Source organism: Buteo buteo, chromosome 4 (genome assembly GCF_964188355.1).
Source record: "Buteo buteo chromosome 4, bButBut1.hap1.1, whole genome shotgun sequence".
In the NCBI taxonomy this organism is placed as follows: domain Eukaryota; kingdom Metazoa; phylum Chordata; class Aves; order Accipitriformes; family Accipitridae; genus Buteo; species Buteo buteo.
Genome location: NC_134174.1, coordinates 32,848,358 through 32,870,099, shown reverse-complemented (window position 1 = coordinate 32,870,099; position 21,742 = coordinate 32,848,358). Strand labels below are relative to the sequence as shown.

At 40.4% G+C, this 21,742-nt stretch overlaps 1 protein-coding gene across 3 annotated transcripts in view; it reads left to right on the top strand.

Moving 5' to 3' along the window:
• PRKG1 (protein kinase cGMP-dependent 1) overlaps positions 1 to 21,742 on the top strand; it is a 525,032-nt gene that overhangs the window by 440,472 nt on the left and 62,818 nt on the right. For 2 of the 3 annotated variants that reach the window (XM_075025451.1, XM_075025449.1), the window contains exons 8-9: positions 3,508 to 3,573; positions 12,112 to 12,186. In XM_075025451.1, the coding sequence (XP_074881552.1) occupies positions 3,508 to 3,573; positions 12,112 to 12,186 (141 nt within the window). Of the gene's footprint in view, positions 1 to 713; positions 773 to 3,507; positions 3,574 to 12,111; positions 12,187 to 21,742 lie in introns of those variants that run through there. The other variant, XM_075025454.1, reaches the window with a different exon arrangement.

Sequence of the window (21,742 nt, the reverse complement as noted above, 5' to 3'; positions counted from 1 at the left end):
AAAGCAGGGAACAGAGGTTGATGTATGACCTTATCTCTGCTTAAAGCTGCCTATATCTTTCATATTTGCATTTTCCAACACAGCTTTATAAATAGTGTGATCAATACACTTTTATCAGAAAAGTTCCTGGAAATGGTTAAAAAAACCCATCATTCTTAAATTAAGTTGTTAGCAGCTTATCAGAAGCAAAATTGTTGTAACTTCATGAGTTATATGTGGTGAACTGGGCAACAAATTGTGATGAGGAAAAAAAAAATGCATTTCATCTCTTAAATAACATACTCATGTTTATAGTGATGTAATAACATGCTTTGGGAGAGCTTTAGGAACGTGGATAACATTGCCATCTAATTCCACCGTGGGGTTAAGGAGCTGAAGAGCGGCAGTACAAGGTCTCCTGCCCCGGTTTTGGCACGTGCCCGGGGCAGGAGCTGTGCCCGCTTGTGTGCAGCTGTGTACCTCTTTGTGGCTCCAAAATACCCTCTGCTTGTGTTCCCAATGATGCACCCTAGAAACTCCCCCCAGCAGCTGTGACCTTTCTCCAAGTCCCGAAGTTTGAAGCTGGAGGGGCTGTAAAATACCAGAGCTCACCCAGAGGGACAAAATATAGTAACTGGCTGGAAGGAAGCAGGCGTTTTCCCAGGAGGAGATGGTGGAGGCAAACAGTAGCGATGGAGTATTCGGAGAGTGAAGGCAATTCCTCTGACGAAGAGCGCTGTTTCTCAGGGAGCAGCGATGAGTATTCCTGCGATGAAGTCCAGAAAGCGTCCGAGTCAGTGCTCGCAAGCAAGCCTTTCACATAATTCCTTGTGGCATTTGATGGTGTGCACTTCTAATAATTACTTGTTGCATTTAATGCCCTGCACTTCTAATAGCTACTTCAGCATTTAGTGCCGTGCACTTTTAGTAATTACTAGTTGCATATAATGCCCTGTACTTCTAGTAATTACTTTTGCATTTAATGCTATGCGCTTCTAGTAACTACTTGTTGCATTTAATGCCGTGCACTTCAAATAATTACTTGTTGCATTTAATACCATGTGCTTTAGCTGGTGGCTGCCTGTCGAAATGTTACGTTTTAAACCATGGACTGACAATTTGTTTTGCTTGAAGGTGACTGAGGTTGATTTGTAGATCAGTGGCATGGCCCTAGGTATGTGTGTCATTTTTAAACCTATGTGAGGTGTTGGCAGTGTTTGGAAGTCTGAGTATGTCTTGTATTTGACAGCTGATGCACGTAAAGGTTTAACATATGTATGGAACTGAAAATACATTGATTTTTTTCCTTCTGTTTTTAGAAACTTCATGAGATTTTTAATCCTGCTTGCGGCCTGATTGGTAAACACCCCCTAACACGAGAGCATGCAAGGTTTATAAACCCACTTACAATCGATTTAGACTGTGGAAATGGAAAGCTGCTTTCCCTTGTCGGTCCCTTCGTTCGGTATTTGCGGGACAAGGGTCCTGCAGCAGTGGCAGCAGGGGCATTGTATGCAGGGATGTGGAGGATGGGTTTGGACATACCCAGAGACAGCAATTTCTTGACTTAACACTTCATATGTGAGCCACTTTATCATCCATTAAAAACCCCTGGTTTTTTCCTGACTTACCAGCTATTTCTACTCGTGCAGAACATAAGGAAACCTCAGAATTGCGTGACTTTCTGCATTACAAAAACCCTGCCATCCCTCTGGTTCGGGTGTTCGTGCGAAACGAAATGCCCTTTAGGAAAGTGCCTTCATTCTACATTAATTTCATGCTGATTAAAAAGATGTATTAAGTACAGGATAGTGGAAACTGTAACAGTTACGTGTGTGTTTTAATCTCCAATGTTAAGGTTTATTAAAATGTTTGAACTGAAGCCACCAATAGCTGTGTTTTACTTATCTGTAGTCATATAACTATAATATAGTAACTATAATCAGGTCTGTAACTATAAAGGTATGAACAGTCTTTTTGTGGCAGAAAGGCATCTGAGATAATGGGACAATATGCTAAGTTTTAACTGGAATTAATGAACCAAAAAGTTTGCATACTCGTTTTAATGTATTAATATACTGTCAAAAGTTGCCTACAGCAACTTAATGGGATATTAAATATTATCATTCCTTATCATCTCTATATTTACCAAAGTTTTAGAAGTTAATAGAGATAATTTTCTACTGCTATTTGGCTAATTCTTTCTACTTGCTTTAAATTATCCTGATTTTGTTTATCTGTATGGATAAATTAGCACCAATACCTACTTAATTTCATTGAAAATAGACTCAATGACAGCATTTGAATGTAGGCTTGAATGTTAGTGTTTCTTTCATTGGTATTTCTGCTCGCTCTGTTTTAAAGATACTGAAGTAAAGATAGCTCAAAGGTAATTAAAGTTAATTAAAGTTACCTTAAAGGGAGAGTGCATATTCCTGTATGACTGCACATGCACCACCCTTTTTTTTTTTTTACTATATTACTTCTTTAATACCTCCGATTTTTAAACAGCGGAACTGCTATTTCTAACAGCTTTTTTAAATCTCATTTTCTGCTTCAGTGGAAATGTACAGTGGTTTTCTAGTCTAAATGAATTAGGTGTGTTTAAAAGAGGTGGGTCTCTTTTGCCTGTAATCCACTTACCCTTCATACAGGGAAAAGTTTGGAGAGAATTTGAATAAAACAGCAACTCTAAATCCTGTACATTTGTTTGGCCAACACAGAAAATGCAACGGCATCTCTTAAACCCTGATGAAACACTGAATCAGTCTGATTAAAATGAATTAAATTCACATTTTATAGCTTGGACTGGCACGGCCAAATTCTCAGTGGGGCAGTGAAAGGGAGAACACAAAGCATTTGGTAATGAAGATACAGAAAAAATTCAAAGTGCAATATTTTTAATTTCTGAAGAGCTGGTGAAAAGTACCAGCACAGTGTTTTAATGCCAGGACCTTTCAAAAGCTCTGTCCTAATTGTGTTCCTTTTGTAGGCACAATCCCAGCCTCCTCCGTGCTCAGATAGCAAATGCATAGCGAGTCCTATAGCCTACTGTATAGATTGTACCTGCTTTGAGTAGCAGAGCTGCCGTCCTACTGAACTAGATGCTTCGTGTTCCGACACTGAGATACTAAGTAGGTTTTTGGGGAGAAGGACATAAGCAGAAGTCTAAATGTTCATAAATGAATCTATGCAAATATCTATTATTTTGATAAAAGTGTTTCTCTGCACAAATGTGCATAGTAAGAAATGAGTTTTTGCCTAAAACTGATGAAAAGCATGGGCTGATGCGTGGCTGGATGTCTTATTTACAAGGGTAGCCTGTTTCTTTCCTTCTGTTCATACATGGGTTTTAGCTTCTGCATGCTTGAAGTCCGTACAGATGATGAGCATCAAATCAATATAGGGAAAAGCTGTGAAACCCAGAAATTTATTCTTGAAGTGCTTTAATAATGCTGTATGTTTGGAAATAAAAAGATTGTCATGAAAATAATACAGCTTGCTTAAGAAATATATTTTTTCTTTCAGGGAAGATGTCAGAACAGCCAACGTCATTGCAGCTGAAGCAGTAACTTGTCTGGTCATAGACAGAGAGTAAGTACATAATTTTCCTGCCTTGGGGTGGGGCGTATCTCCAGTTCATACCTTTTACAGTTTTTAACTAGAGCCTTTGATCATTTTCTCCAGAGAGGTCATTTAATTTTGAGTAGTACAGTCACAGTATATGTGTGTCCTTGATGAAGGAGTGGGAGGGTCCCCCTAAATCAATAAGAGAAAATTCAGTGGTGACAAATGCAGACAATTAAGAAGCGCAGAAAGACAAAATGGAAATAAATGGGGAGATAGCATTACTGTGGACAAGGATCCAGGCATTAAGGGTGGAACACAGATTGAGTTTGAGTTGGCAAAATGTCACGAAAGGCATTGTCATTCTGGCAAATGTTGGAGCAAGATGTTGTTATTCTAGTCCCTGTGGGGATGGAGAGCCCTCGTCCAAAGGATGTAACCCTGCTTGAAGCTCTGAAGCTCAAAGGAGTTAGAGGAGATCAGAAGAGTAAAATCATGTCTTACAGAGGGAGCTTGAAGGAATTTGGGGGGGTTAATCTAGAAAAGAAATGCCTGGGCTCCAGAAAACAGTGCTGCAAATTCAACTGCTCTCTACAGTTGTTGGGAATGGGATTTAAAAAAATCAGCATCACCTTGAAAATTCAACATGAGTCTTGAGGTGGTTTTCCAGTTGTGAGAGCAGTGAAGTACTGGCATAGACCATCAAAACGTAGGGACAAAGCTTCCACAGGAATCCTTCTAAGGGAACGTAGTATAGGTCTGTGAAACCACAAGAGACATGGATAGGATGAATGGGGATTGACTTTTCACTGCTTCCCCCAGTGCAAGAGCTCAAAGAAACCTGCAGGAGGGAGCTGAGAGCCAAAAGGAGGCAGCTTTTCACACAGGCATTGGTCACGGAGCTGCAGGAAAACAAGAAGAGTTTGCAAGTGTTCAAAAGGAAAATAAATCCTTTGGACTTATTAAATATGTAGGACCTACCTCTGGGCTAGGAAGTTTCGGAGGTGCATAGGAGAGTACCAAGACAAATATCACAAATGATTGCTCTGTCCTTGAACTCCTCCCTGAGCACATTGTCTTGATGCATGACACCATCAAAGGTCAGACACTGCGTTAGGAGTGACCTCGGAAGCACTTCTTATATTCTGATGAGATATATGAGAGATGCTCAAGTATCTTGTAGGGATGATCTACATACACTCAATCCTACTTTAATACAAGGGGTTTGTATTCAGTTAGCCCTTGAGATTTCTTACAGTCCTTCATTTCTAGAAATCTAATGTTCTGTAATGGCTGAACTGGGGAATAATCCTAGGTCTTCTGATGTGTTAGTTTGTTTATGATCAATTAAAAAAAATTATGGTCTATCTGTTGAAAACAGATGGTGAACTTCAGGACTGTCAGCCGAGTGGCTTGCTTTCACATACACAAGCAAGGTAGCCTGGTAGATAAAAGACACACTATCCCTTATCATTCTGTGGGGCAAAGAGAAGAAGAGTTGACATAATTAGATAATTTAGCAAGCATTAGTTCAGAGACATACAAAGCAACAAGTAATTTATGCATTTTTTCTGAACACTTTTTAAAGGGATATTTTTGTTTTGCACTGTAAGCATTAAAAAACCCCAAACAACTAGTAGTTGCAGAGTCAGTCATTCCTGATCATTTACAGACTTTCTTTGCTTGTCTCTTGTGCCTTTTCCTCAGTATATAATGCCTTTGAAATAGTAAGAAAGTACAAGTTAAATTTAACTGAGGGAGCTGTAGTTCATCTATACCAGAGATTCTAGTAATGCTCTGCAATTAGTAGCAGTGTAACGCTATTTATAAGAATCCTATTTATAGTGCAAGAAAAGTAATGCTATTTATAGCACTATTTATAGTTCAAGGAAGGTTGTCCTGTGTCCTGACCAGTTCTGACTTTTTGTGATAGCTCTTCTCTTAGATGATTATTTTATAGGCATGCAAATAACTGTAGAAGCTAATTTTAATATCAAGAAAATCTACTAAGGCTTCTGTGAATTTGAAAAATTGTGCAGACACTGTTCTGTTAATGAGGAAAAATAGCATTTCTTTATATCCAGATACACAGAATATTACATTTGGTTTGTTACGGTGGTCATGGTAAATGTTCACATTGAGGTATACACACAGTAGCAATGGAAACTGGAAGTCAGCTTTACCAACAGTTGGAAGCTGTTCTGCACAGAAGGAGGAGTGATGCATGTCATTAAGGTTGCCTAATAATTTCTATTACAAGACAAGCTCTTTGCTTAATCAAATGTAACTATTGAAGCAGCAATTTTCATGCTCTGTGTGTGTCTCAACCTGAAACATTTCAGCAAAATTGATATTGCAATTTCAAAGAACAAGTTATGGGAAAATATTGTTTTCTTAATGGTCAATCCATTTCCCTGAGAAACTGCAGGATTTCAGTCTTACTGACAGTAGGGGTTAATATTACTCATTGACATTATCTTGTCATCAGGGTAACTTCCAGCTTCCTTGTAAGAGTCTTCCCAAGACATCAAAAGATTGTTCCGCAACACTGGAGAGCCACACTGCCAATACAGCTGCCGTACTCCCATGTAGTTAACACTTGAACTGTAAGAATCACACCTTGGTATCACAGCAAGTTATTCCTAAGAGAGATGGAAGACTGGTCTCTGGATTTGGCAACATCAGGAGCAATTGCAGGGCTGTTTTAGTTGCTGGAGGGTTTTGAGGGTAATAATACGGGAAGCTTTCTTTCTAGGCATCAGCCAGGCCACCAAGCAAGATCTGGGTGAGCTGGGTTTGAGATGGGACATTGCTTAAGCATGAAAAGATGAAATGGTTTGCCTAAAATAATTTCTGAAATTCAAAAAGTATGTATTAAAATGGTATGGGGGTGAAGCAGTGGCAGTTGTAAATACTATGAGGAAAGCCAAACTGTAGTCCATGGTGGGTCTTTAATTACCAAACTCTCATGATGTCAGTGCTGCCTTGCTTTTTAATTTCCTTGTGAAACAAGAAGGCCTTTACAGTCACAAAAACACTTCAAAGTTGCCCAAGAAGTCATATAGCTATTTCTTGCAAATCTATGTAGACGTGCTTTGCAACAATGGATTTTCAGCATGCTTTTCTGATGTAGAAACAAGCAGAGTTGAGATATAACAAAGAAAACGACTGGCAGTGCAGCAAGCATTTGATGTGTCCCACAGACTTTAAGCCATTTTGTTCCCACTTGTCCTGAAAATATTTGTTACAAAGGACAACATTGACATTCTTTCTGTCTTGCAATTATCTTTTTAAGTCCCTTCCTTTACCATAATGATGAATTTCAGTGGGATTTGGTCCTTAATGCTCCCTGGCTTCATCAGCAGTCTTCACCATGCAGGAGGTAAGATGAAGCCAATCATCCAGCTCCAACCAAGCTGTAGGACAAATTTCAGCTGACTTTGCTAAGGCTTAACGTCAGATTATGCCACCTTTCGTTCCCATGTGAATGAATAAATGTTGCTCAGGAACAACCTGCGAGTTGAACATCCTTTTCTCTAAACTGGAGAGATACGGACTGTTTGGTGGGGAAGGAATTGGCTGGATGGTCGCATCTGGAGAGCAGTGGTTAATGGCTCAATGTCTGGATGGAGATCAGTGACAATTGGTGTCCCTCAGGGGCCCATGTTGGGACCAGTACTGTTTAGTATCTTCATCAGTGACATAGACCATGGGATTGAGTGCACCCTCAGCAAATTTACAGAAAACACCAAGTTGAGTGGTGCAGTTGACATGCCTGAGGGATGGGATGCCATGCAGAGGGACCTGGACAAGCTTGAGAAATGGGCCCGTGTGAACCTCGTGAGGTTCAACAAGGCCATGTGCAAGGTCCTGCACCTGGGTCAGGGCAACCCCTGGTATCAGTACAGGCTGGGGGATGAAGGGATTGAGAGCAGCCTTGGGGGTGCTGGCAGATGAAAAGCTGGACATGAGCCAACAATGTGCGTTCGCAGCCCAGAAAGCCAACCGTATCCTGAGCCGCATCAAAAGAAGCGTGACCAGCAGGTCGAGGGAGGTGATTCTCCCCCTCTGCTCCGCTCTTGTGAGGCCCAGCTGCAGTACTGTGTCCCGCTCGGGTCCTCAGCACAGGACAGACATGGAGCTGTTGGAGTGGGTCCAGAGGAGGGCCACAAAAATGATCAGATGGATGGAGCACCTCTCCTGTGAGGTTAGGCTGAGACAGTTGGGGTTGTTCAGCCTGGAGAAGAGAAGGCTCCAGGGAGACCTTATTGTGGCCTTTCAGTACCTAAAGGGGGCTTATAAGAAAGACTGGGACAGACCTTTTAGTAGGGCCTGTAACGATAGGACAAGAGATAATGGTTTTAAACTTAAAGAGGGTAGATTCAGACTAAATATAAGGAAGAAATTTTTTACAATGAGGGTGGTGAAGCACTGGCACAGGTTGCCCAGAGAGGTGGTAGATGCCCCATCCCTGGAGGTGTTCAAGGTCGGGTTGGACGGGGCTCTGGGCAACCTGTAGTGATACTGCAGTAATTCATCCTCTAGCAAGAACCCAATTGTGGGAGATGCATGATGTTGTTGCCTCCAAAGTATTTCAAGCTTGGCCCTGTCGTGGCTCATGTTAGTGAATTTTCCCTGGAGAGGTTACTAGATTTGTTGCAGAAATACAGTTGGACTGATTGGGGAAAAGTTAACAATTATGGTATGCTCGATTTGATGGATTAGTCCTCTAGGAAATTTTCTATTAAACGTCTTCTGATAAAAATTGTGTAGACACAAGTGGGACAACCTTGACCATCTGTTTTGTAAATCAATTTGAATAAACATGTACAGACACACTTTACTTGCAGCTACTTTGTTTGGAGATAAAACAGGAGGAAAAGGTTCAAAACCTGTTCCTAACATTTTGATTGTTATTAGCACCCTGAGAGAGAAGTTGGTGCAACTTTTTAAATTATTTTTTTTTACATGTACCTTTTGAACCTGAAAGAGTGTTTGAAAATGCTCATCGATTCTCCTGAACTGTAAGAATATATACACTGAAGTTGATTCAGGTTCATCTTTTATTAATATGTGATTTTTTTTTTCTTCCATATAATTTATTTATGTTGAAAACAGTGTTTTGCTGGAGCACTGAGATGTACCAGGTGTAAATTTTGTGGGTGCTGGGAGTGCAAAATTGCCTAATGCAAATGTTGGAGAGGGGAGCTGAAGGATAAGAGCCACTAAAACTCAAGGCACAGCTGCTGCTGACAGAGGCTGGTAGTGCTACAAAAGTATGTGGTATTTGCAGATACTGAGTGCTAAATGCTGGTTTTTCTGTTCATTTTCTTCTTTGGTTACGCATATCAAGATGATACAGGTTATTTTAAGGAAAAATTTTAAATACATCAGGTATTTTCAGATTTTTCACTTTGCATTTTACATTTTTGTCTGTACTTGAAAGGCTGATTTTGTTTTTTAATGGGGATAGCTATGAGGTGTCAAGAAAGGTTACTGTATCAACCCTTTTGGCAATGGAAATTGGAGAAAAATAAAATAAAAAAAGTATTATCCTAGCATGACTGACCCTATACAAGCTGAGCTGAACTCTTTCATTGGAGATTTTAGGTTTTGCTGCTTTACTGTTTTTCCCAGTTGGGGTGAAGTTTATCCATGGAGAAAATTGGTTATGAGGAGAGAATAGAAAAAAATGAAAATAGAAGACTATGCGAAGAAAAAAACCGAGAAGTTTTCTGATTAAATTCTTGGTGAAGTTGTGACCAAGATGATACTTCAACAGTGTTGAGATAGGCAATAAAAAAGTAGCTCGAGTGAACTTCAGTATCTTGCTGAGTCCTAAGTCTTGCTTAAGATATTTTAATGAAAAGCTTAAGGATATTAGACAAACTGTTGTTAGTCCTTTCAGTGACTTTTTCTTATTTGCCCATATAATGTTTCACTAGACAAAGATTTATTTGCATTGCCAAAAAAAATTTGGATGTTTAACCCTGCCACATTTTCCTAACCACATGAAGGCAAAACAAGCCTAGCTATTTTAGATTGCATTTTAAGCCTTAGGTCATGTCTTATAGCATGCCAGGAGGATTACAGTATTATGTGTCTCACTTAATTGTCTAAATATCTGTTTGTGGTGCAAGTGAGCATTAACATACACATCTTGCTTTGTTTTCATTGTCATCTTTCAAGAGTTTCGCTTCATCCTATGGTGCATCTTCAGCACAAGAAAGATAAACCTTGATGTGTTAAATGAGCTGATTTTTTTGTATTTTCACTGCTGGGTAAGGAATTTGGGGTTGAAAAGATACTCTGGTGATTAACACGTCTTAATATTGAAAATTACAGCTTGCCTTGTTAAAAAACCCTAACATGATTTCCATGCAAGAGCAAAGGGCTCTTTGCTTTCTCTTCCTCATTAATGAGTTCCCATTGCTTTCCCCGTGCTGTGTAAGTGATTCCCTAGATTGTGCCATTTAAAATATTACAAATTAAACAAAGTGGAAAACTCTAGGAATTTGTGTGGGCAGAGGATATTTCCAGAGCAGCAATGACTGTAATTACACAAAAGGCCCATTACAGCAGCTCTAGATCCAAACCGGTATAAATACCTCTCCCAGCTGTGAGCTCTTGCCTCATATTTATTACAATAATAGGTAAAATATGGCTTTTTCCAGCTGCTGTTCATAAAGCAAGATAATTAAGCCTCCTTTTGTTCTTCTGGAAGTCGTGTCCCTGCTTGCTGCGTGCACGTGGGGTGCCTTGCTTAGGGTCAGGCATCTCCTGATGCAGCAGGACACTTAAGTACCCACTTAAGACCTTATGGCATGTGTAAGCTCCTTGGGCAAAGCACTGTCCAAACTGTTTTATTGCACTCAAGGCCAAAGGGAGTGCAAAGTCACCCTGGTTAACCTCATACGTTGCAGGATATTGCATTTCCCAGAGCTGCCCTCCGCTCAACCCAAATACATTAGGTTGATGAATTCTGCTCATTGCTGTATTTTCACAAACAGCTGGGGTTTGGAGCTTTTCGGTCAGTAGGTTGTTCATCTGTGGCTCTTTATCCTACATAACGTCATGTGATCTGAAACCAAGGGATTTAGGGAGAAAAATGCAAACGATCTGCAAACTGTACCTTTATTAACATGCCCTGTATTTTCCTCACCTGCTGAATAGCATTAATTCTCTTTCATCCTAAAAGTCTTCATTGAGAGAGGGCCATATTAAATATTCTGTTCTTATTCCTAAACTGGTAAATATGGTCCTAAATGGTGGTTCTTTTTTTTTTTTTTCCAATTTTTTTCAACTCTTCAATTAAATTTGTTTTCAACTTCTTAATAGCCATTTCTGTTCTTCAGGTCTATGTTTAGTGCCTCAGGAGTGTCACGAACATATAGAAGCCAGAGGAACTGCAGGACTTTCATTTCTGAAGCTGTGACCTTAAGGCAGAGATTATTCAAGAGACTGTAGTTTGCAGCAGTTTGTCCTTTCAAATTAGCCTAGTTCTTTTCTAATTTTGCAAATGGTGCTTGCTTTCTTGAAAAAAACAAACCTGTGTGACAGACATGCTGGGAATAATGGAAATGCATAGTAGGAGCTATGCTTTTCACCTGGAATATTTTCAGTTATAGGTATTAATTTATTTCAATTATTAAAATTACTAAAAATATTCCATTTCTACTTCTTATTTAGTCTCTGACACTGTGTAATATCACTACCAAAGACATAACTGTTGTATTTTTTATTTTTTTTTCTCTGGAGTGTTGCTTGTTAGTTGATTAAATAGTCATTGGGTCCATTTGTTTGAGTCACTCATGATATAAAAAGATTTTCTAATTCTTTTTCCAATATGTGTATGCCCTTTGTATCTCCCCTGGGACAGAGGATGGTGTTAGGAGACTGCTCAAGCTACTCACGGCTTGTACGGAAGACAGCTCAGCACCAAGTATATCAGGCCCTCCTAACATTTCACGCCATCTTACTCCATTTAACCCAATTAAAGCCGAATTTCCTCTTAAATGTTATCAAGCAGTTTGGCTTATGACAATTTGTTTGCCTTTCTGCCCTCGCTTTCTTTTCCTTCTCTGCTTCCCCCGCCCATTTTATTTCTCTCTGCTGTGTTTTTGGTCACTTTTTCCCTTAAGATGAGAAAGCTAAGACACAGAAATAAAGATTATCCTTCACTTTGAAAGCAGAGAGATTTCTAGGGTTTCTTGTTGGAGGACAGGGATAAGGTGGTGGCACCTCACCGTCATGGGACTACCAGCTACGTTGATGGATATTGACAGGAGGGAAAACTTCAGCAGTAATTGCAGGGGGCTCAGTCACTAAAAAAGGTGGATAAATAAGTTTGGATCTTCTTGGCATTGGTTATTACATTTCCACCCCTTTTCCAGCATGTCTGAGGCCGTGTTTCCCAGCAGATGCTGGGCCCTGGCCCCAGTTTGGTTGGTCACAGCCATCCCCAGCATCAATGGACGGCTCCTGGTTGCTGCCAAAGAGCCATGTTGGCTTGCTCGACTCCCAAATGGAGGCTTTTCCTCTAAAAATGCCCCTTTGTTTTTACAGCTCCTTCAAACATCTGATTGGCGGCCTAGATGACGTTTCCAATAAAGCCTATGAAGATGCAGAAGCAAAAGCAAAGTAAGTGTTGCTCGTTGTGTTTGGCATAAAGTCTTAACCTCATTTTTATTGATGGTACATCACTGTCATTCAAAAAACTCCTGCTTTTTTCTCAACACAATAGTATAAAACAGCTTAAAAAGTAGTGAATTAGGCGCTTACTCTGAATTTTCCTCTGGATGAATTTCCTTCTGTCTCCCTGGCTCTCTCCATGAACATGGGAGGACTAGAGGGAGATGGATCTCCTCAGGCCAGTGCCCAAAGCCAGGTGGTCCCAAGGTCTGTTTTAAACACAACATTTGAGTCCTCAGAAATGTTGGATGTTCAAAAAATTCTCTTGAAATATTTTAAGGTGAGAAATTACAGATCTTGGAAAGCTCTAGTAGTGAAGGAAACTGTTGAATACGACTTGTTTCTTTAGAGAACGCTGATTTTTCTGAGACATTTTCACAAAGTCAAAACGTGTTCCGAGACAAAAAATGGGAAATTGAGTTTGTCGGTTTTGAATGAATACTAGAGCTACCTTGATGTGAAGCAATATATTCATCTAAAGTCTTACTATAAATATACATTCCTTTCAGAAGTGAGCTGTAGTGTATTGTGATTTAAAAATATTTCAAAAAAACCCCTACTCTTCATTCATTTTTGATCTACAGTTTGTTTTTAATAGGAAAACTTTGTTCTGTCTGTACTTTGATTCTATACCAACAATAAAGCTTTTGAAGAGGAACATGCTCTGATTAGAGGGATACTGAATATAAGCCAATATTATTCAAAGGCAAAAGTTGTTTGAAAGAAAACTGAAGTTGCTTTACACAAAATTATTTTACTTTTCCTCTTATAAAATAATCTTGCTTCTTTTCTGATTTTTTTATTACCACATTAAAGAAGGGGATAGGTGTTTTCTCAAAGTCAAATGCTCGGTGTGACTGTTAATCAGTGGTCTGCAGCCATCTAAATTTAAGATTGCTCTTAAGTTATACATAGTAACTTCTCATTAAACCAAAGGGGTTTGAAATAGTGTATAACAAAGGTATTTGGCACTTCTGTGGAGAGAAAATGAGAAGCCTTAGTTAGTTAGTTGATTAAAAATAACTTTTTGTTTGTTTGTTTCAGAAAGTAAATACTGAATCCCAAGAAATTCAGTTTCTTGAACAAGACTTGCTAATATTGCAAAGTACCCACAAATTAAGATAGTATTTTCTTTTTTATCATATTTGAATGATACTTGAAATGCATTTTTAATGATGTTTAATTTATTTTAAGATACTAGAAGGCACCCCAGGGTTGCATTTTAGTTTAGAATAGTATTTCCTTGCCCCAAATCAAACATGTAAGCTTTCTTCTTCAAATGCTGAAGTCCCCTAAAATTCTTGTTGACTTAATTAAAAAGGCAGGAGGCTGTCAGCCTCTTCAACCACCCCAGAAAACCGGTATTTGGGGCACAGAGTGCAAAGTCAAATGGACACACTGCTATAGCAGCAGAGAACTAGCTATTAGATATTATAGATCAATATATATTAGTATTATATATATTAGCTATTAGCACCAGCTGAAAACATGGCATTTTAATGCCATGTAGCAGCTTATGCAAAGCATTTTACAAAGTGTTGGAAAATTAACTTAAGCAGCTTCAGAGAGATGGTCCCGAGTATCCCAGGCATGTGCTATTATTATTATTTTAGATTTATTTTTTTTTTAGTGTTACTATTTGGATTATACTGATTTCCGTCTGAACAAAAGGGAAGAAAACATTGGTAATGAAACTGGGGATTTTTTGTTTTAGTAATAACGAGATGTTGTTATCCCAGAAGCTTTTATAAGGTTACACCACAACCCATTAGCATCAAGCAAAATTTGCAAATAGGACTTGCCATTTCCCATTCCATAGTCTGTCTTTTCACATCTACGATTTTAAGCTCTATTATTAATAGAGTATCACGTAGTAATTTATTATCACAGGAAACGTTTGTGTATGCAGATTGTATCAGAGGCTTTTTCAGGGTAGTTTTGTGAGTTTTAGGGAAGGGCTTTCAGGATCCCTTATGCGCTTTATAATGTGTTGGGGAGGGACTGCAGCTTTGGACCTATTTTGAATAAACTCTTCATTTTGGGAACCAATGGGCTAATGTTGACCTTAACATTTTTGAGCTTTTATCTTCTTTCTTCTTCTTCTTCTCTTATAATGGCAAGTATTTAATCCCAAAGGAAGGGCAAAGCAAAGGATTCTTGGTGATGGAGGAATTGTTCCCCCAAAGGAGGGATTGATTAATTTTGATAGCATCTTTTCTATCTTAAAAGTCAGAGGCCTATGCTTGGGTCCTATCACTCGAGACTGTAGGTGACAGTGACATTATTGCCCTTTGCATATTGACATTTTGACTTTGAAAAAGCAGAAGGGATCAGTGCTGTCTGCCTGGAGAAACATTCAAAAAAAGGAATGCTTTTTCAAAAGATACGGCATTTATTAGTCAAATACCATATTCACATTTGAAAAAAAAAAAAGAAGAGGAAAAAAATTACAAAGTTATGTGGAGACTAAGGCGAGATACTTTGTAAGCTGTTTCAGAAAGCTTTGTCACTCAAGAGTTACTGTTTCTATATCTCACAAGATAAAACTCCTCTGGGAGGAAAGTCTACTTGGCAGAAATTTTAACCTGGATTACTTTTCAAGCAGCTATTAATTAGCTCCAGCTAGTTGTCCTTCAAGGGCTTATCTTTTCCAAGGTGAGGTTTGTCAAAGGGAAGAACTCAAGACATCAAGCGCATTTGGGTTTGGTGAAGCTTCACACAAATCACATAAAAACTTTTTTTTCCTCTTTTTTTGCATCCTTGTAGCTAGCATCTCATTTTCAGTGCTTGTGTGGCAGGTGGCAAAAGGCCTTTGGATGGCTAGAAATTTTCTGTATACCTGTGTCTCACCATGTGTCAGGTGGATCAGGATGATCTATGCAAAGGCCAGATGTTCAGCAGATGTAACCATGCAGAGTAAATACAAAAGACATAGTTGTGAGACGTCATTATGGAGTGTCAGAGCCTACTTTTGGCTGGTGTGGTGGCCACATTCAGGGCCAAAATGTGAACAATTTAATATTTTCTTGTCAGTTGCTTGTGGTTAAGAGATGCGAACTGAAATTGTATGTATAAAAATATCTGCGAAATGGCAGCAAATGTATTTTCGTATGAATCTACCCTATCAAGGTGATTATTGAATTCCTGTTAATTTGTAGGCTCCTGTTCAGCAAAAGCACGGGTTTAGACTACGTCCAATGTGGGGTTCATGTTCCTAAAGCAGGACTTGGGCTGTGGACAGGAGTTCATTGCAGAATGACTACCAAATTGGTGGCATTGGTGGGATGTTTTTTTATCTCCATGCTGGAGCATGACTCTGGGGTCACAGAGCTGGTAGTCCCGGTGCAGACATGACTCAGAGGATGTTAGGCAGAAGTTACAGGGTCAGAAGATCTTTCCATGTATCCAACAGTCCTCCAGCTCTGAAAGGTCTGAACAACTTTTTGTTGAGTTTATCTCTTGGTAGCCTGGTGTTTTCCCACCCAAGCCTTAAGATATGGTTAGGGTCCTCCTAGGACGTGGGAAAATGTTCTAGCAATCAAACTGCTGTAGACAGCTGACCTACAACTTTCTACCCTTGGGCATGATTTGAAGGAATGAGCAAGCTCTGCTCAGCTCTTGAAGGCAAAGAAAGTACATGCCACCATTCAGAAATAGTTCAGCTGAGCAGAGGGGCTTCCTGCACCACTAAATGAGGTGTCACAAGGGGACCGTGGCTTTAGGTATCTGCATATGGGCTGTGGTGGTTGTAGGTGTCTCTCTGTTCTGCATGGGCACCTTTGGGTTGTGTCCTGAATGCCTGGCTCTTGGCCTGCACAGGCAGCCAGACGCCCAACACAAGGCTGTGTCAGTGATCCAGTGGGAAGGTGCCCAGGAGTCCCTGCCAAGCAGACCTCGAAGAAAGTTGTGTTTGTTCTTCAAGGGCTTTGGCCTTCCCTCAAGAAGACGTCTCTCCGTCTAGGAAAGCAAGTGTGCACCTGGACCACTGAACGCAGTGGAATTCAGCAGAGTTGCTTATGTGCCCAAGCTGAGTCATCTTTGGTGCCACTTTGTGAGCTTCATTAAAGTCAGGTGACTACAAAAATTGTGGCTTTCATCTAAATGGAAGAACCCCTTTTTTCATCCTCATGGTTACAGGGATTGTCTTTATAACATGAGCTTTAACCAGCTAACACCTATTTTAGAGACACTTTTCCCTGGTTTTTGCAAGCTTGGGATTGGCAGTTCTCCTTAACATCCATTCTTTGTGTTCAATCTCTTAAATTCAAAATCATCAACATATCATCTGTGAGACTATATAATTAATATTCTACTCCTCAGATATATTCAGATGAGTTAATAAATTCATTGACTAATGAATATTAGAGTTGCATCCTTACCAGAGAAAAGGTGAAGGGAGGAGGCAAACATTTAATTCAGTTCACATTCTGAGAAAATGGGAATTTCAGAAGACCAGTGCTCGTGTCCCAGTGTCAGGCCCAGCCCCATTGGTATTTAGGGCATGAAGGAGATACGTAAATATAAGCAGGAGACCCATCTAAGTGCAGATTACTTCCAGGTGGAGCCACTACTGCAGCTCTCATAAATCCAAGAGGAAACAGGTGGTTTCTACTGCAGTTGTTGGTGCTAAGTGAGGTGAGGGTTCAGTGAACACTGTTACCTGCAGGCACGCAATCCTTTGGGCTGGCATCTTCCTCATCCAGGAACTCCTGAAAGTAATTGCTGCGTGCTACTTTAACTGCTAAGAAGGTCATCAGGTGAGGTTCCCTCTAGCTTGGTCCGACCTTTCTGTGACATGGCTGTAGTAAGGGAGAGCCTCTCCCGTGGCACAGAGACAAGGATAGCAACAAGGTGGTCCTCCCCACCAAACTGGGAAAGCTGGCACCTGCCTGGGCTTTGCCTGGCCAAGCAGAACCTATCTGCTCCGATACCCAGGGTTCCTGCGCTCCTTTTCTACTGTCATGTCCAGAGTTATCTGCTAATGTTGATCTCCTGTGGCAGCGGGGCTTGAAATTAATACCCTATTGAAGTCCAGACGCTGGTGCCTTCATGCTGTTGCTTCAGGCTCTCTGCAGACGTAGGCTATTTTGATTGCACTTCTTGCTCTTTTCTTTTTCATTCCAGCTGCGTTGCAGCCCTGGGGGAATACATCTTGGTACTCACAGCCAAACTTGTCTCCTTTTCATAGGACTCGAGGAGGCAGGGACTTTTGTGTAGGTATACGATACCTTTTCCTTTCCTAGCAGCTCTGGCCCCAAACACCTTTCATCTTTACTTGGGCTGTGTTTTAATACAGAGCTACATCCAAACCTTTTATTTTACTGGCCAGTTGTCACCTTTTTCCCTTTACACCGCCTCTCTCACTACATTTATTCATAACAAAGCATCCTAGCAGTTCATTGACTTAGTTTTGGTACAGAGGGTGGTTATTAATATTTTTCAATTTTATATGCATACTTTGTACATACTTTTCCCCTTCCACCCTGGCTTTAAAGGTAAAATTGACTTTATTCCAATGAGAAAGGTACGGATATAGCTTTCTAGTTTGAGCAAGTAAGGTGGTACGGTGCCCTGTTTCATTTCCTTTCATTTGCTACTTACAAAATGGTACTAGGTACTGTAATAGCTTTTAGCACTAGCTTTTCTGAAGATGCCAGTTTAGGAAAAGTTTTTGGCTCCCAGCCGTAAGCAAGTGCTTATGTGCGTGGCTAGACTAAAGCCTGCTGCTGCTGTCTCCCACCAGCTGGTTGGTGGTGTGCAGATGCCATCTGCTGTTGAAGGCTTCCCCCGAGCTGTGTTCAAGTATTGCATTTTGCAAGATGAAATCCCTGTATCCCCCAGTCTATCTAGTTTCTCCCTTGCCAGCGTGTTTACAAAAGAAAGTATTTTCACATGTCCTGTGTGGTTCCTCAGTGCTGTTTCTTGGAGGGTCGCTGCTGGCACTACGTCTGTCTCCTTACTATACAGCCTTTTCTTTTGCTTCATGAGGTTGTCTTTGAGAGTTATTTTAAGAGTTGAAGTTGTCTCTGGGAGTTGAAAGCTTATTGCACGTGGGTAGGTCTAAATATTAGTAAGTAGCACAGATCCAGAGGAATAGATGTGTAGAGAAAAAAACGTTGGTGACAAAGACCTGCTGTACAGACTATTTGCATTTCAGTGGGGTTTTGCTTTGGGCTGCTTCAAGTCTGCTTCCCTGGACTCAATGTTAAACAGTGCTTGGGGCATGTAAATCAGCTTCTGAGGCATGTCTTCCAGTTTAGTGTCACATGAGAGGAGCCAAGCTCTCGTGCTCTTGTCCCATTCAGAGACATGAGAAGGACCTCTCAGGGGACTTGCTTCAGAAACACGCGCCTCATCTGGGCCGAGAGAAATTTTAATGTACCTTGTATGTAAAGACTGCTCTTTATTGATAACCTGATCGCAGTGTTTGTCTGAAGGTGGTTGGCAGTGATCTGGTCAGACATGTTGGTGTGCCTGTAACTGTAGGTTATCTGCTGTTTGATGGTCTCTAGGTGCAAGTTCTGACCAGCCCCTCCGTAAACGTATTAAGGCTGGAGTTGGCCCTTCAGCTCCGAAAAACAGGCTGTGGCACACAGCAGAAACTAGCTTATCTTCATGCAAACTCCTGTTTTGGTAAGCTGGGAAAGCTTTGCACGTAGATGCTGTGTCTGCAAGCACACTGGTACATGGTGGTTTTGACATCCAGCCAGTTCGCGGATTTTGTGTGGATAACAAACAACCCTGTGTATTAGGAAAGGATGCTTTTTATTTCTTTATCTTGTTTTCTTTTAGTAATACAGATAAGATAAGCCAAGAAAGATTTTAACCCCTGCCAAAAGGGAAATTTTCCGAGTTAAAAGTTCCAAAATGGGAGCTACCAATTAAAGAGAATGATTTAATTAAGGTCTAACTTTCTGTTGGGCTGCAGCTTTTGAAAACTTTGGCTGAAATAATTCACTGATGCGCGGAGTGCGATTAGATTAGTAATTTTTCTGCAAGAGAAAATATTTTCTGGCTTACAGCATTAGGAAGGTCTGAGCAGCCTGAGAGCTGAATAATTGGCTCCAGCTCCCTCTGTGTCAATTGTTTTCTGAATTAGGGACCATATGGGAACTAGCTTTTGCTTTGGCTATCTGTGGTGCCAGACTTGGGGGGAAACCTCATGGGATGTGCAAAAAGGGTGAACAAAGCTCATTAGTGCTATAAAAAGCAGAGGTTACAATCATTTCTTTTAAGCTGTGTAAATAATTAAAATAATTCTCCTAGCTGGTGAGTGCTGTGCAGAAATCATAACTGATCATTGATACCTCTTAAGTTTGTATAAGTTTAAATATCTTGCTGCTTAGAAAAACCAAGATTTTAGATGGCATTATTTGGCCTCTGGTATGCAAGAGCTTTTTTCTTTCTGCTGGAGAATTTTGCTTATAATAGAGTTTAGCCTTAAATAATTTATAATTTCATCCTGAAGCCACTGGTGGTTTGTTTCCAAGTCTGGGTATCGGATTTTCCTAACTGCTGTAAGAAATAGGTGTTTACTTAGAAAATAAGATCTCAGAAATAATTTTAAAAAGCAAGAGCCCATCAAGAGAGCATGCAGGGTGATATCCCTAAATGAAGGTAGTGGAGACTGCTAAATTGTGACTTTCTTTTTTGAAGGTGAATTGTTGTTTGCTTGCAGACTTGAATTACTTATGCAGAGGTCTGCATCAGGTAGACTTTATGGCTGCTTTCCTCTTGAGAAAATGTACTGTGTAATGGACTGCATCGCTCATGAGGGATATATTAAAATAGCTTTTAAAAACAGGTCATTTTTATTTAGGTAATAATCTATATGCTTTCCTCTCGCTAACTTGACCTTTTGATAGGATAATGGGCTGTGTCAGATGTCAGATGGAAGTGCTAGTGAAAAAAAAAATCAGTGCCTTCGAAGCAGGCTGCTATTACAATATTTTACTGCATTTGTTTTATAGAATTAGGGCCCATACTGATGAAATAAAAGTGCAGTGAATGCATCTGTGTGTTTGGCAGTTCCAGTTGTATGTGGTAGTGCTTGGTGGAAACAGAGGTCTGTAGCATTAAAACATTTTTGCACAGTTTCTGGGTCTGTACATTTGGCATCCAGCACATTTTTGAACTGTCCTGAAGATTTATCTAAATAGCTTTGTAAGGATTACGCCACTGGAAGATGGGCTATTTCTGTCCCGCTTTCATCTTCTGACATAAATAAACAGAGAGGCACTTGAACAGAGTCGAATATGTTATAAATAAAACAATAAAACTCAGTGATCCTTCTACTATAGGGAGCTACTGATTTTTGAAACTGCTGGAAATAGTTGTGGGATCATTTGTGGCTTTTCCAGCGCCAGAGCTGCCTGCTAGTCCGGTTGTCCTTGGTTGTACCTTACTAACTCCTATGAGATCCAACAGGAGTTGGGTCAGCCCTCACTTTTATGTCCAAGTGTTGGTAAGGGAAAGAAAAGAAGGAAACGTAGAGCCAGTGAGAGCTGAAGGGCAAGTATGTGGGTGATGCTGGCACCTGGGGAAGGTCTGGGAGGAAGAGATTTGGGCTCTGGGAGGGAAGCACCAGGGGAGGAGGTGGGGGAGCACCATCTCCCTGCTGCCGAATTGTCTTGGCAGTGCTGGAAAAGGTGTTGCCAGTTAAAGAAGTTTATTCCTGTTCACTCAAGAAACTTCCCAGGCTGGGATGTGATGGGAATAGCTCCAAAGCTCTGGAATGTTTGTGTATGCAGTTGTTCGAACAGCAGGGAGAGGGGAAAGAGCGGAGGGTGGAGGTCCATATTTCAAAGATGAGTGAATATTAATTGTTTTCCCTGTGAAAGTTAGTAAGCGTGGTACCCAAAAACTGCATAGCAAATTCAGTTGACCCCTGAACAGTAATTGTGTCAAATTCGAAGATGAAATTCAATCACCGAACTGTGAAATGGAAGAAATTTAATCCCGCTGTAAGTGAAAGACTCAATGCAGCCTTAACCCCAAAGTTGCTGCTGAAACCTCCATCCCACCACCAGCTGATGCACCGAAACAAACCTTTTTTTCTTCTTTCCCTTCTTCCTTGTAAAGACTTCTTAATCAGTTTTCCTGAAGGCTCAAATTCATTTCCATAGATAGCTTACAGGCTAAATGTGGTTCACATTAAACTCAGGATTTCTACCCACATCTCTTCCTTACCTGGTGAGCACGTGCAGCATTGGACCACTGCAATATTGGCAGTGTGGTGCCACCTATATTGCCATCACTCAACTGCAAGACTCTTATTTTGATTTCTCTTAATTTTGCCAAATGTTAAGCACTAAATCAAAGGCAGGCCAAGAGGCACTGTAGAAGAGGAGCCAATGATACTGCCAAGATGGGTCTCTGCCTTCACTGCTGCCGGCGGCAGGACCCACGCAATGCAACGTTTGCCTGTTTGGGTGCAACAAGAAGGTGACAACCTGCCACTACAATAACTTACTCTGTAACATTGAGTAAAGGAGGTTTATTTAAA